At 37.9% G+C, this 16,743-nt stretch overlaps 1 protein-coding gene across 4 annotated transcripts in view; it reads right to left on the bottom strand.

The window, feature by feature from the left end:
* Positions 1 to 2,054: 2,054 nt before the first annotated feature.
* The window catches only part of MTUS1 (microtubule associated scaffold protein 1), a 207,929-nt gene continuing 193,240 nt past the window's right edge, over positions 2,055 to 16,743 (bottom strand). For all 4 annotated transcript variants that reach the window (XM_073341912.1, XM_073341911.1, XM_073341913.1 and 1 more), the window contains 6 exons: positions 15,754 to 15,859; positions 14,479 to 14,552; positions 14,261 to 14,356; positions 7,602 to 7,718; positions 5,740 to 5,837; positions 2,055 to 4,339 (listed from right to left, as the gene is read on the bottom strand). In XM_073341912.1, the coding sequence (XP_073198013.1) occupies positions 4,123 to 4,339; positions 5,740 to 5,837; positions 7,602 to 7,718; positions 14,261 to 14,356; positions 14,479 to 14,552; positions 15,754 to 15,859 (708 nt within the window). In that variant the 3' untranslated portion in view covers positions 2,055 to 4,122. The remainder of the gene's footprint in view (positions 4,340 to 5,739; positions 5,838 to 7,601; positions 7,719 to 14,260; positions 14,357 to 14,478; positions 14,553 to 15,753; positions 15,860 to 16,743) is intronic.

The following is a 16,743-nucleotide window of genomic DNA, read 5'->3' as shown; positions in this document are numbered from 1 at the left end:
CATTGCTCTAGCTTTATTCAGAGTATATCAATAGGTGGCAATTATTTTAGATTGTAAGTTCAATAATGTAGCTGATTTTTAGAATGGAATTTTTGCAAGTTTTTTTCATTTTATTTTTATCCAATTGTTTTGACAAATTATGATGAGCAACAGTGCAGTGACCGCTCATCAGGAAACATTCAAGTTCCATGCATCTGACCAGATTGAAGTGTGGACTTATAGGCAACAGTGTACGTTTTTCCTCCCTTTTTTTCTACAGTAGTCTGATTCCTATTTAACACAGCACAGTCAAATTTTCACAACTGGCTTACTGACTGGAAAGATGAAGTTTCATTTTCAAAAGGGGCTTGGCATTGAGACCTACCGTAAAGGAGGAGGGAAGGAGCCTCTCAAAATTCAAGTACGTATATTTTCCCCTGTAAACTGTTCTCTGGAGCACATTGAACTCTAATGATGTAAGGAATGGTTTTGAAACTAAGCTTCACATAATGTTACTCGTTTGCCTCTCAACTTGCCAAGGCTAATTGTTTTCCAATAAAGCAAAAACTACTGTCAACTGAGAAGGAACACTGTCAAAGCTAGGGTTCTGTGCTACATTTACTTATGAAACAGGCTTCTAGTATTCATGCTTGTAATTTTTTGCCTTTAAAGTTACTGGACTGGAGACAGTACATTAAAGCTGGGTCATCCTCTTTGGGATCGCACCTGAGACCTCTAGATCTTAACACATGAGCCTCTACTGCCTACACTAAAAGATCTTTTCTCTCTTGGCCAAGGCTGTGGTAGGCTTATCAAGCTCCAATTGGCCTAGCCAGCAGTCAGTGTGTCACTCTGTCCCCCCCTCTGAACAGGCATAGTTTACAACAGATGCAGGAAGCGTTAAGTTCTTTTCTGGCTAACAGCCAGATAGGACTGACTCTAAAAAGAAAGGTTAGTCCTTTCTAGGATCTGCAGTTTGATTTTTAAAAGCCATACACACAAAACTTTCCCACCTCTTCATAACAGAGAGGAATAAGAACATGAAATTGTTTTTAAACCATTACATTTTTGAGACTGCCTCCTGCATTGTTGCCTAGAGTTTTAGGGTAAAAGTGGGGAGAAGTCAAAACAAAGGTGGTGGACCATTAACTGATGTCTGTATAGTTATGTATGGCAAGGTTTTTTCCCCTATGTGAGAACCATTAAGCTATTTCTTAAATTGAATGTAATCACACCAACCCACAAACTTTACAATTAGCTCAAGTCAAAGTTGGGGTTATCTTTCTAAATGTCAACTAAAATCTCCAGTCCGCTTCCCTCTCCCTGTCAAGAAATCCCTCACATGAACCATGGTGCATTCTGAAGCCACTTGCTAGAATGACCAGAAATAGCAAAGTCTTTGGAGGCTATTAATCTGTTATCCAAGGAGTTTGAGAAAAGTCATGAAATGAAACAGATTGCTAGACTTTAAATACCCCTGCTCTTGAGAAAGTAAAATAGATCAATTTCTGAATGAGTTATTAAAAGTAAATGCTTTGGTAAGGCTAGAAGGGCTCCTTAAACACACAATGGTTATTACTGGAAATCAACATTTGCCTATACACAGACTGCGAGACACACCACTTACCCTTTGAATATAACTACTTCCAGCTAAGCTAGAAAAATAGGGACCTAATGTGGTTCTTAGCCAATAATGCTTGAAAAAGAGTTAAGTTCTTCATGGATAAATTATGTACCCTGGCTATTTTTAGAGGTGTATCTTAGTGTACATATGTTCAACCTGAAACTGAATAATCAGGATTCTCCTGGATCCAATAATCATCTACAGACTACACAAGCAAAACTCAGTTTGATATCCTGAGTTCTGTAGGGCTGGGATAAAAAATTTAATAAGTTATCTGAACACTGATGAAAGCTCTTCTACACATGAAGGGACAAAACCATTGTAAAGTTTCAATATTTCAACTGTTAACAACTACTTAAGCCCTTGGACAACTTTCCTTCTTAGTTTCAGGTTTTTTAGACTTACACAAGCAGAAAGTCAAACGAGTAAAAAAAAATTTATTTTTAAACACTCATCTCAAATATACATGATCCAATTTCCTTAACCTTATCAAAGCAAAGAATGCTCTAAGAAATACTTTTAAGCCAAGTTTCAGCCCACAGCAGATTTTTACAGTTAAGTTATAAATCTGTGGAAAACAGTGTTTATAATTGCTGACACCACTTGAACTACAGTGGCATGTACAGTGCCTTAAAGGGGATAAAAAGAGGCAAATTAAGTAAAATGTTCCTGGAGTCAGATTTCACTTGTACATTGCGTAGATTAAATTTAATTACAAGCTTGAATATATTACAATTTCATAGTTACAGAATGAGCACTGCTATAACTTTGTACACCCATGCACTTTCTGAAGTGCCAGCGTTTTCATATCCTAGATGAAATGTTTGGTTTGAAATGCTTTTCAAGTTTCGTTTCCCTTCCCCTCCCATCCAATGGACTTCCTTTCCCAGTCTGCTGGAAAAATACAGTGAAGCACAAGATTTACCTTATTGCTAACACTGTTGACAGTAGAATATTCCTGGTTTAAAAACAACCCCCAATCAGAAGCGGAGACAACATTCTGTAACCATAACTAGAAGTTGAAACTGTACTTACAAAACAGGATACATGGGATTTTTAAAAGAAGTGCAGACCAAAACAGTAACAAGACCAGAGATGCACTGTGACTACCTTAATTCGAAACATAGTGTAAAATGTTACATCCATCTTCAGCAACACAGACATGTTTGTTTTAACTTAAGGGGAAACTTCCTCCAAGTGAAATTGGGAAACATTGGAGAGGTGAGCTGTGGAACCACATGTTGTTCTTCCCACCCCTCCATACAGTTATATTGGTAACACTGCTGAAAGTTAAAATAAGGGCACAACATTTAAAAAACAAAACTTCATCAAAAATCAGAGAAATGGTATCAGTTGCTTTTTGAAGCTTATTACAGTTCTCATTCCCCTTTCAAAGAATGTTTTGTCATCCTACTTATTTTTCCCTTTTTGGTTTGCAAATCCTGTCTTCAATTAGATCAGGACCCTCCTCTTCTCTACAGGTGGCCTTTGAAATTACCGGGCTTTTCTTAGGAAGTAATGGTTGCTTGTTTGGGTGTTTGTTTTCAGCAGACAAGGGGATTGGGTCTGGTTGCATGTCTGCAGTATGGGGGTTTAATGCTAAATCTAGTCATTTTAATGTTTTGACCTCTGATTATAGTAGAGTTGCAGAGATTGTCAATTTCAATGTTCCAGAATTATCACCTTACTTCCCCACTTCTATTTTAGCAAAAAGTGTTCTAAATGTGACTGTATCCTGAAAAAATGCAATGCTGCCATCTTAATAGACCGTGATACCGCTACAAGTGGGAAAGCTAAAAAGCTTTCAGACAGTATGGCTGCAGTTTCAACTCTGGTGATCAGACTGAATTTTTTAGAAAAAAAACTCAATTGCACTATAAAGGTAGGTAGAGACACTGACAAGTCAACAGATAAAACATTTCCTGCCATCCTCTTACTAAACAGAAGCAGAAAGATGAGGTGGAAACTAGCCTATAATACAAGTGGTAGTTTCTCCTCAACCGCAGTTAAGGGTAACCTTTTATAAAACATGCATATTGACAACATTATTAAGTACATGTCAATGTATATTCTTTACGTTTTGTCCTTTATTACATACACAGCAAAGGCGGCAGCATCTCTCTCTCACACACACACAGTGTGTTACATCCACACCACACATCCACAGTCTCAGAAAGGTGTCTGTGATAAGGAACACATTATAGAGGTTGTGGTCTTTATCTATAAGCCCCTGAGCTTTTTTCTTAGAGTTAGGTGAAAAAGGCAATGAACAAGATTTCCCTTGCTCTGTAAGTGCTTTGTGCAACAATGTCTATAGTCATTACTGAAGTCTTTTTTGGAGGAGAAATATAAAGTCTTACTCCCATATTAGAACAATTTTCCACACCAATAATTCCAGTTATAATTCAGTCATCACACTCAGCTAATATAGCTCTTGCTCCCGTGATTGGAGTTCGGATCAGTTCTGCAGATCACAAGTGAAATGCTTTTATGTAGTCTCCCCCTCATTTCAAAAGAGGTCATCTTGGTGCTACTGTAGGAGCAGAGAAGGAGCCAGAATTCCTTGGTGACTGAGAAGGCATTGGTGGAGAACTAGGTGACACTTTCTTAGGGCTGCACAGGTCCCCATTATGTAGCTTCCATAGAAGTTCTTCATTTTCCATTGATAGACGCTTATTTACCTTTGATTCTTTCTCTAGAGACTCCTGTAAAACTGCCTGCTCTGTGGAAAGTTGCCTGAAAAAATAATTGTAAGTAAGTGGACATGATTCAATTTGAAAGTTAGAGCATCTTACATAGTTTTAAAAGAATTAAAAAAGCTATAACAAATCCCTGTCCAAATATACACATTCCTTATGAGGATTTAGTGCATTTGTTCTCAAGAAGTAACAGCTGGGTTCTACAGGCTTGCCCTCACTGCATCGTGAGCTGGAGCTAGAACTTGAGTTTTGCTCCAATTCGACTCCCATCCACACACAATTCTCTAGCTTGAATTAAGCGGGTCTTGAAGCTGGAGTGCTGTTGAAGCTAGGGCTAGTAATGCAGTGGACATGCAATGGCTCCAGGTACCACAGCTGATTAGCTCCAAATACAATCACACTGCTATTCAAACCACTGTGCAGCTCAAATGTTTCATAGTGTGATCACTCACTAGAGCTAGGCTAGCTCTAGTGAAGTACCTCAAATGTACTAACTTGAGCTAACTGTTGCAGTGAAGACAAGCCCTAAACTGGCAGCTTGTGCAGAAGATAGAACAATGTCAGAAAAAAAAATCCTGCATAAAAGCAGCAGCCTATTCTTGCCAGCATTACTGCATGAATCAGTCATTTTACAAAATTCTGGGTAGTTTAAGGCTCTTAAAATTCAACTCTTATTAATGAAGGCAGCTGAAGAGTGTTTTCACATCTTCCCTGTCAGGAGTCATGTCATAGCTTTGTCTCCCTGCAGTGCAAGACCTGCAAAATTTGTCTGAACTTCCTATTTTCTTTATTGTATGCTCTACAGTGGTTTGCCCATTCATTTCTTGCAACATATGCAGAGTTAGAAGATTTGATTAACACAGTCAGACTCCATTTCTGGATTGGATGTAGTCTGTATATCTAGAACCAGGAGGCTTAGCAGACATTGCCCCTTTGATTAAACAAACTGTTGAAAAGAAATTGTCGAGTAATTTTAAACATTTTAATATATAAAACTATGAACAGTTCTTATAAAATCAGGAGCACTTCACTCCAGGGAAAAAGAGCATCTAGCAATTAATTGTAAGAGATGATGCTCCTGAGTAGCCTTTACTTCCCTGGTAACTATGTTAACGAGCATTCAAGACAGTAACATGAGCTGTAATTTCCAGGGGAACAGAGCTAGCCTTATTTGATAAGAACAGTCATGATTTTATACCCTGCCACCAGTTTCAAGGAGCCTCCACCCCCCACACAATACCCATTCCAACTCAGGTAGGATTTCAGATTTGCACATATCAGACAGGATGGAAAAAATGAGCATCATGCTTCCATCTTCCAGGCATAATATCTTACAGGGGTAAGGACCTTTTTAAATCTGCAAGATGCTGGTTATTCATTTACAGAATAAAATTTATGTTTTCACAAGTTAATAAAAATGCCTGGATTATTTTTTACCTTGAAAGTTGCATGTGTTTGTCCATCCGAGCTTTTAGTTCTTCATTTTCCTGCTGAAACTTCTTCATTTTATCCATTAAGACAGTGTTGTTTTCCACCTTTAACAAATGAACAAATTGTTGGGGGTTGTATGTGGATGTTTGTTTTTTATAAAAATACAGAATAATTGCATTGGCAAGTACCCATTATATGCATTACTAACCTGAAATTGAGTTTGTTACACTAAGTACAAGTTAGATTATTTTAAGATACATAGAATTATCTTGAGGAAATGTAAAAGTGACGTGAAAGTGATTTATTGCTCATCAGTAGGCAAGTCTACTTTTTGCTTCTTAGTTGGCATTTTGCCACTTTTGCTTGATTAGCTGCCCACTAAAAGCTGAATCCACTATTTGAATTTCTGGGCTGGTGGCCACAGTTCTCTTCACATATAGCATTACAGATGGCTGAGACACTAGATCACCATGCAATATATAGTCTAGGAAAGGTGAAAAATTCAAAAAAATGTTCTCCATATATAACTAGCTCTCCCTCAACCTTCACTACCACCCACAAAATCAATTCTGTATTAGCAGAAGTGATCTGATCCCCATCTAAAAAAGCCACACTCCTGCATGTCCCAATTAGTATCACGGGAAAAAAGCTTCTTTTAAAAACAAAAACAACTTTGAAATGGGTTAACATTCAGTGGATTTCCGAAAGTCAACATCTTTAGTCAGAAGAGACCCTGTGGGCAACAAGACTTTAGAGCCCATGATTACACTGAAGCGTCTAGAATTTCATAATGACTTGTAAATCATCACTGGTATATGGCAATAGTTGGCTCCCAGACAAAATGTAATAGCTGACTGAGACCCTGCTCCCTGTTATTTAAGCCTCTCTCCTCTGCATTAAATGGTAAGATTTCCATGAAGATGATGGCAGAAGTATTCAGCTAGTGCTCAAATGCCCCAGCCAGGATCAAGGCCTACATCATGCTAGATGCTGTACAAACATTATAGGATTTCCTGCCCCGAAGAGCTTCCACTGTAAAACAACAAAAATAGGAGGGGTTTCCAAAGAGTGGTAATTTAAAGAGGCCGTAGTAGTATCCAATACATCAGATCAACATAGGCTTTAGGTGGAAATGAAATACTTATTTACTCACTGTCAACATATTCAGATAATTTTATTTTTCTGTATCATGTTGAATGGGTTGCTTCCTTTCTTGTTTCAATAAGCTCCTTAACGTGACCGTTAACATTTTTTGCCTGATGGGCATTGTGACATAGTGCCAGCCTGGACTACGTAAGCTTCCCCACAAGGTTCTGCCATGCAATCAGAATCTCATATGTAGCAGACTTATAGTCCTATTGGGTAAATGCTTTGAAATTTAACCTGATATTTGTCAAGAGTGGGGATTGTATATTGTGGACAGTAACTAACTAGTACAGATTATTTTTAACAACCCAAAACAAAATGGAACAGAAGTCTAGAGGTTAAAAAGTTAATCATGCCACCTGGGGATTCCCCTCTTGCCTCTCCCACTTCAGTCAAGAGAGAATACAAAATAGCATTTACAGGATTTACAAGTTAAATTGCATGGAAAGAAGAAATGCGGTTCAGAAAATTGGCTGAAATTTGATTTGTTCCTCTCTGTTCCACTGTTTGTTTCTCTTATTGTATCATTCAGGAAACATCTTTCCTCAGATTGCAGGCCAGCACAGGTAAAATTGTACCTGTGACATTAACATGTACCTTGTGCTCCTTTGCAAAATTTTTGTTTGCTTTTCGTGTATACAATTAGCTTAGTGTTTAAGCTTGACCAGCATGAATTCACTGAAAATCTGACAACTTAGAAAACAGTCCCCACAGAATCTTACCAGTTTTTCCATCTTCATCAGCTTTATATCTTGCTGATGTAGTTTCTCATTCTTGATCTCCAACACTGCTTTCAAACTTTCCAGTTCCTGTTTCAGATACATAATCTGAGGGTTTTTCTGAAATGATTTCCACAAAAGTTTGCTTATTTCTCAGAACTTCAATTTTAAAAGGTATATAGTAAACACTTGTAAATCAGGTGTTTGTAATAACTTTATGAAATCAAGTGGGACATGGTTTTGAGTCAGAAGGAAAAAACAAAGATTTTCTTTTTCCACTCCTGAATATTTATTCTCCTCTCCCTTAATTTCATTTGTCCCTCAGTATAAAGATCTAAAGACTCCCTTTGAAAATGTAATTTAAGAAACCTCTATAAGAAGGTTAACCTCTGTTCAAAAGAAATAGGATAACTGGCCAAACATATACAAATTTGCTTTTGTATAAATGATAAAAACCCTTGTGGATCAAATTGATACATTATTGAAGGCATAGTAAAACTTATTCGTTTTACAGTAGTGCTGAGGCTCCCTAATAGTTAAGGCTGCTAAGAACCCCAGAACCCTCCTGTGTTCTCCTAGTCATAACTAAGCCCAAGAGAAGGTTAAAATATATATATGTACACATGCATGCACACAGAGTCACTCAGATATTTTGTAGCACTCAAACAACTTTTCTTGTATATGGGTAACTCAGAAGCTGAACTTTAAACCTTTGAATTTTACATGCATTTAATCCTCTTTCCAGTTTGAAAGCAGCACTTTATAATTCCCCTATGCAGCTTTCATACTACTATTAGCTGCATAACATACAGTTGCATATTATTCAACTATACTAACATTGTCTTGCTGCATGGTATGACTTGTACCTGCTAGCAAGCTTAATATTTACTGGTTAGTAAGTGATGTAGATCTGTAAAGGGTTATTTTTAGGGCTGTCAAGATTAAAAAAATTAATCATGATTAATCGCACTGTTAATAATAGAATACCATTTAAATATTTTTGGATGTTTTCTACATTTTCAAATATATTGATTTCAATTACAACACAGAATACAAAGTGTACAGTGCTCACTTTATTTTTGATTACAAGTATTCGCACTGTAAAAAAAATAGTATTTTTCAGTTCACCTAATACAAGTACTGTAGTGCAATCTCTTTATCATGAAAGGTGAAATTACAAATGTAGAATTATGTACTAAAAAACTGCATTCAAAAATAAAACAATGTAAAATTTTAGAGGCTGCAAGTCCATTCAGTCCTACTTCTTGTTCAGCCAATCGCTCAGACAAACCAGTTTGTTTATATTTGCAGGAGGTAATGCTGCCCGCTTCTTGTTTAGAATGTCACCTGAAAGTGAGAACAGGCATTTTCATGGCACTGTTGTAGCCAGCGTTGCAAGATATTTATGTGCCAGGTGTGCCAAAGATTCATATGTCCCTTCATGCTTCAACCACCATTCCAGAGGACATGCATCCATGCTGATGATGGGTTCTGCTTGATAAAAATCCAAAACAGTGAGGACTGATGCATGTTCATTTTCATTATTTGAGTCAGATACCACCAGCAGAAGGTTGATTTTCTTTTTTGGTGGTTCAGGTTCTGTATTTTCCATATTGGAGTGTTGCTCTTTTAAGACTTCTGACAGCATGCTCCAAACCTCATCCCTCTCAGATTTTGGAAGGCACTTCAGATTCTTAAACCTTGAGTCCAGTCCTGTAACTATCTTTAGAAATCTCACATTGGTACCTTCTTTATGTTTTGTCAAATCTGCAGTGAAAGTGTTCTTAAAATGAACATGTGCTGGGTCATCATCTGAGACTGCTGTAACATTAAATATATGGCAGAATGCAGATAAAACGGAGCAGGGCAATTCAAATACAATTGTCCCTCATGGAGTTCAGTTACAAATTTAATTAACGCATTATTTTTTTAACAAGTGTCATCAGCATGGAAGCATGTCCTCTAGAATGGAGGCCGGGGCATACGAACGTTTAGCATATCTGGCACATAAATACCTTGCAATGCCGGCTACAAAAGTGCCATGCGAATGCCTGTTCTCACTTTCTGGTGACATTTTAAATAAGAAGAGGGCAGCATTATCCTGTGTAAATGTAAACAAACTTGTTTCTCTTAGCGATTGACTGAACAAGAAGTAGGACTGAGTGGACTCGTAGGCTCTCAAGTTTTACATTGTTTTGTTTTTGAGAGCAGTTTTGTAACAAAAAACCCTACATTTGTAAATTGCACTTTCACGACAGAGTTTGCACTACAGTACTTGTATGAGGTGAACTGAAATATACACTTTGATTTCAATTACAACACAGAATACAATATATATGAAAATGTAGACAAACATCCAAAATATTTAATACATTTCAATTGGTATTTATTAACAGTGTGGTTAAAACTGTGATTAATCAGGATTAATTTTTTTGAGTTAATCTCTTTAGTTAACTGAGATTAATCCACAGCCCTAGTTATTTTGTAAAATTAACCTATACCAGGCCTCTTTTTCCATGGTAAAAGTGTTTATGTTTCACAACTGAAGTCACAGGCAATAAGAAGAAAAAGGCCTATTAAATCCAAGTCAGTATGTAGGTAAAAACTAGAACAAGGAGAGAAGCCAACACTGTTGAAACATGTCTATTACTTTAAAGATAAAATTAATTGTGCAACTGGGATGAAAGTTGTTTGTGTGTATTTGGAGCAAACAGTGGTGTATTGAATTGAGTAGTGTCTTCATTATCGCATCAGAGAGAAAAGGACTCTCCTCTCTCTCACCCCAACCCCCAGACAACATGCACATTTGTGGGATACAGCCCACACAGACAGAGGGGCAGGCTGAAACTTGATGCGACAGTCTTTTAGGCTAAAAATGGAGGGCTTTGGTAAATGCAAGGCCTTCAGGTGACAACCAGTACATATTGCAATTAAGGTGAGAGCCTAACTAGCCATCATATATTTGAGTGATTGGTGCAGCTGTGTTTAATGTCTGCTTAATTTGTGATTCTTTCTATTTGGACCCTTGGACAAAAAGTAAGCAAGAGAATTTGGATTCTGATCTCAGAGAAGGCCAAGAATGAAATAATATGTACACAAAGGACAAAAGGCATAGTGATCCTTTCCCTAAATACTGTTGTGAGGAAGCTGGGAGATAGGGAGACACAAATGACACAAAAGGTGTCAGTCTAGGTTTTACTGGTGGTTTTTTTGTTTTTTGGGGGTTTTTTTTGGGGGGGGGGGGGGGGGCGAGGAAACCAGAAGTCTTGGTATAAAACTTAAGTTATTCAAAATTCACATTCAGAACCACGTGTGTCAGCAAGCAAGTTTTCTCCTCTTCCCCACTCCGAAAGCAGATTTATAAAGTTAAATTAAAATAAGAGTTACAAATATGCCACTGAAGAAAACTGTTTTGGCCAATTAATCCTTCCCACTGAAAAATCTGAAGCAGGGAAGACTCAAGCCCATGGTTCACCTCAAATTACTGTCACTCTCTCCTATTCAGGCTATCAGGCTGGGAGAAGCATTTCCAGCTGCATAAAAGACACTGAGCCTACTGCCCCTTCAACCTACTCTGTGCCTGAACATTCATGGAAAAATATGGTCCCAACCCCAGAGTCCATCCATGTTGCCCTCATCTCTCCCTCCCCAGTCACACAACTCAAGAAGTGTGCTACGATTGGTTCCTCCCACTGCACTGGTAGGAGGCAGAGCAAGAGGGAGGGAAGGAAGGAAATAAATTCTGCTGTGAGTGACACTGGTTTCCACTAGATAAAACCAGCAGTATTTCTGCACTTTGCAAGAGAAAAATTCATAGAAAATCCTCCTCCCACTTACTGGCTCAGCAGGCCTCTAAAACCTGTATGTGTCCATGATTTATGGGTCTTGCCAGGATGCTGCTGCTTGAATTCTGCTTCCCTCAAACTGATTTCAGGTCTTCTCTTACCATCCTTTTCTAGTCCTGTGGTCTCCTGAACAGTGTGTAAAGGGAGGGCAGCATCTGGCCCTTTAACCTTATTTTATAGCTTTCAAAGTAAATCTTAACAAGGACAGACAAAACTTTTCAAAAAGAAACATTGGAGATAGGAGACCACCCATCGACTAGAAGCCTCTACCCTGTGTCCATAAGTGAATTAATGGGTGCACATACATCAGTAGCTGCCACAACATAGCATATTCGCAAGCATACAATTGTGTAAAACCTTCAGAAGCAGGTTACAAATAGCAAGAAGCAGACAAACTGATAGTTTGCTACAGCTAAAATGACAACCAGGGGAACCATCCCCACAGAAAAGACTGAAGTGTCTGATGTCTACCAGCATTAGAGTAGCCTGAAAAACTTGAAATCTGACTTGGTCTTCTAAGAAATGACTATAGGCCAAGTTGAAAATATTGATAAACATGCCTATCCCACCAGAATGCAGGAAAAATCTCATTCAGAGCACACTTCTTAAAGCAGGAACACCACAGATTTTTTTGTATACATTTTTGTATTTAGAATTCAATCATAAGTGCAAGATCCCTTTAAGTATGCTTGATGTTTTCATATCCTGATATTAAAATTTAACTTGTTCCTCCAACAGTAATATTTTCTCTAGTTTAGAAACATTTCAACCTTTAACACTCAAGTTAACTGATAAAACCCGCTTCACCATGCTCTGGTTGCTGTCCTTCAGACCAAAAACTTAACTCTGTTGCTTCTAGGACATACATTGCAATACTATGGTTAACAAAAAAACGCCCCCAAAACAACTCACGCAATGAAGAAGTTACAAGAATGTTAGAACAAGTCATTGCTTTCAGTCAATCTCATGACCACTTCAGGGAATACCAGTATGACAGTGTGGCTGATGTGATTAGGCCCTATGATGGCATCCCCTGAATAGATATGTGGGCACAGTTGGCAACAGGCTTTGTTGATACTAGTCTCTCTCCTTCCTGAGAGGCATCCTGGGATGTAGCTGTGACACTACCAGGTCAGGTGATAAGATCACCAGATACAAAATATCATCTTGGACACTGCTGGTACTTTTCCTCTGTAGGGGGATGGGGATCAAACAAAGGTTTCCTGCCTTAGGTAAATCCTTTTTAAGGCTGGGGAGGGGGTTGATCTAGACTCTCCTCCATTGCCTACCCAAGAAGAAAGACTGCTGAAAGTACCTGAAGGGACAAAGGAACTAACCTGAGAGAAAGACAAGGGTGAGTCCAGACTGAGGGCTTGTCTACACTATACAGCTTTTAGCAACATGGTTGTGTTGCTACAGCCGTGCCACTAAAAGTCAGGCAGTGTAGCCACTGCTTGTTGGCTCTCCTGCCAACAATGCTCTGTTCACATTGGCACTTGTTCCGGCAAAACTTGTCTCTTTTGCAGGTGGGGGTGGGTTTAACACCTCTGAAAGACAAAAGGTTTAGGCTCTCCAGCCTCTTGCAGCACACACACACAGGTAGGGCCAAAAGTTTTGTCGTTCAAGTGCCAGTGTAGACATCAGACGGAGGTCCAGTCTGTAAGAAGAAATAACGAACTCTAAACTACAGAAACTCTGCCACTTGCCTAAAATTAGATTTAGGGTGAGAAATTACTTCTTGAAACCTGTCTCTAAGATCTTAAGCATAGTATACGTGTTTTGTTTTATTTGTTCAGTAATCTGCTTTGTTCTGTTTGCGATCTCTTATAATCGCTTAAAATCTGCCTTTTGTAGTTAAATTTGTTTTGTTTATTATTAAACCTAGTTTGTGCAATTTCTAATGGGGGGGGCAAGAAGTTGTGCATGTCTCTCTTCAGGGAGTGGTTGAATTTTTAGGAGTTTGTGCTGTGCAGATCTTTCTATACAGCGCAAGACAGTATTATTTTGTGTTTATTCCCCAAAGGGGGTGTGCATGTCAGTGCTGGGTGAATCCTCCCACACAGAGCTGACTTCAGTCTGTGTCTGCAGCTGGTGTGGCCCTACCTGTGTGTGTGTGCGCACGTGCACTGCAAGAGGCCAGAGAGCCTAATTCAGCAAAACAGGGAGAGGGAATACAGGCTGGTGGAGCAGGTGAAATCCCAGTACATCAAGTGGCATCCCAGAAGTGGGGGGTCTAACCCATCACAACCAGTTACTCAGTATTTTTGGGAATAGTCAAGCAGGTTGGACCCTAAGCTGGAAGATGCACACGGTGGTCCTACTTATACAAAACCGTTCATACTTCTGACAGTTAACTTTGCAGGAACTACCTACTGCTATAATTGCAGAATAACCTACTGCTAATTGTGTACCAATTGTTATTCAACAATTGTGTACTTTTAAATGTGTTATATTTTGATTAGTATCCATTTACCCATCTAATTTCAAGTATTTCTACTGGCATATGTACCTTTGCTACTAACTGAAGACTTGATAGTGTCCCTACCTGTAAGCAAACCCTAGGAATACCCAAAAAAAACCAAAACCAAAACAAAAAACCACCTTAAAAAAAATAGAAATCCCATATCTATTTTCATTAACTTTTGCAAACTAAACAAATTTAGTATGTCTGAAGATCCATCTGGAGAGATGGAACCATGTAACAAACAGCAACATACATTCCTTGAAAGGGTACGAAGTCAGTTACTGTATACAAGGAAAAATAGACTTGATCATGCTGTGCATTTGAGAATTAAAAAAATTAAGCTCAATACTTACCAGATTTGCTTTTTCTTTGTCTATTTGTTTTTGCTCTTCCAACTTTAACTTTTCATTTAAAGATTCATTTTCCCTTTTTAATTCATCAATTTTTTTCTAAAACAAAAACACAGTGTAAGAGTGAGGCCAGAAATTGGGTATGTCTCTCTCCAAAAACATCTCTCCCTCCTTGGTTTTGAAATTGTTGCAAAGTCTTGTGAATCACACCCTTAACAAACCTCTAATGATTCCTGTTTCTCTTTTAATGAATCTTCAAATGAATTCCTTTCCAATTCATTGGCATTCTTGAGCTCTGAAATAAATACCAGATTTGCAGATGGTTACAACACTGCATAACAAGTCAACCATATTTTAGAGAAGTCATAGTTAAAAGGTGATATATGCATTCATAGTCAATAGCAAGAATATTGACTAGAGCTAGTAATATTAATCATCATTACTCTGGCTTGAAAACAGATGAGATGTCCAAGTGATTTGCCTTCTAGGCATTCATAGACTGGTCCCTCACATCTCTGGTACACTATACATAAGTTTGCTCACTAAAATATCAGCTTTGAAAGTACTAAGTACTTAGCTATATGCAATGAAAAGCTATTGGAATTGCATACACTGAACACATTGTTAGCACTCAACTAAATATGCATGTCTGACAAACAAAAAAAGCAAAAGTTGTAATTAAAATATTTGTCTATGAGGAACTCCTAAAGGAATAGGCTCATTATCTTTGCACCATTTTATACGTCTGTGAAATACTGTAGATTCTTTTGGCTTGTTCCTGTTTCCTTTGCAGTCAATGGGAGTTTTGTCACCGATTCCAATGTATATAAAATTGAGCCATTATAAAATGGGTTATTAAGAGATGAAACACATTTATTCTCTTTTAAGGACTAAGTTAAGGCTCAAAACTGCTTGGTATTGCAGGTTATCTTAAAGAATTTCCAAATACTGACCAGACTTTCCACCCCCCGCAGAAAAACTGAATTCCAGACGTAGTTTCCGAGCTACTAGGGAAACTAATGCTCAGCCAAAGAGAGGCCTCTCCAGGTCAGAATGGGAATAACTGTGTCTTCACTGTATTTGGATTTTAAAGAAAGCCAATTTTATGGGGCTCCTTAGCACTTAGCAACAAAAACTACAGAATGATCAAGTTACTGAACTTGAGATTTTGAAAGCAGCCTAGAAAATGTAGACGCCACTTTCATTAAAGAATTAGAAAATGTGTCAATCTTTTATACTGCTTTCAAATCTCACCCTAATTTTTAACTCAATGAGATTTATTTTACATACAGGAATAACTAAGACTATTGAGTCCCAAAATGAGAACTTCAGCTGATTAACAGTTTCAAAGGTTATCATCAGGAACAGCGGATATTGAATGAATAGGTTGGCTCTCAAAAAATTAAAAATCATTTGACATTTCTTAACATGCAGAACTGTTAGAGAATTATCTGGTAGTGTATGTTCCACTTCATGAAGGAACACAAAGCACTTGCCTGAAAGAGATGATTCATATTCCTTTTTCAGCTTATCTATTTTTTCTGCATGGCTGTTTTCGAGTTCTAACTTGAAGTTTTCATGCGTAATGTTTAAGTTGTCCACCTGCAAGATGATGGTAAGATTTAAAAAAAAAATTTCCTATACAACTATGTAATTCTTAAGGCGGGGGGAGGGGGGGAGAAAGTCACCTAATACATTTCTGCCCCCTTTCACCAAGTAAACAAAAACGTGTCCTCCTAAGGGAACCTTCTTTAAACAAAGCCTAACTAAATCAATCTTGGAAGGTGCCATGAATGTGAAATAAACTGTCAGAGCAACAAAGTTCTGAAGCTAACAGGCCCCTCACTTAGAATATCTCCAACTTCAGTTCCCAAATCAAATCAAATCAGGTGACTGAACTAGAATGTCCCGGCTATTCTCAATTGTTGCAACAGCACATAAAATGGAGTATGTAGCACTAAGGGTATTTCTACAGTGCAAAAAAGTGTGTTCTTAATTTGGATTAAAAAATCAGGGAGGGCACAACTTTTTACTCAGGTTAGCAGCTCAAGTTAAACCTATAATAGAGCCTGGGGGTGAATTTGAGCTGCTAACCTGAGTTAAAAGCAGAGATAAATATAGTCTAAGATAGCAAGAAGTAAACCATGAGCAGTGCTTTGTAGGTGGGAAAGACTTGACATTTGATCAAAGCAGTGAGGTGTTTAACAGGCTTAATGCTTTCAAGGTGGCAAAGGTATCAAGTAGATCAGTTTTGCTGTATCTCAAAGCTTTAAATGACCATTAAGGCTCCAGAAGCCCAACACGGACTTTAAACACATTTCTAGTTATCCTATGTATTTTAAGTACTCCTTTAATATTTAAGCATTGGAAAACATTTTAGAGACACATTTTGTTAACAAGATCAAGTTGAGTTTAATCTTAGATGAAGGTAAATCATCTAAGTGGTAACATTATTAGAATAAAAACATGCTTGTTTTGAGACTTGT

This window comes from Lepidochelys kempii, chromosome 4, assembly GCF_965140265.1.
Source record: "Lepidochelys kempii isolate rLepKem1 chromosome 4, rLepKem1.hap2, whole genome shotgun sequence".
NCBI classification, from domain to species: Eukaryota; Metazoa; Chordata; order Testudines; family Cheloniidae; genus Lepidochelys; species Lepidochelys kempii.
Note: the sequence above shows the minus strand (reverse complement) of the source record. Positions and strands in the feature narration are given on the sequence as shown.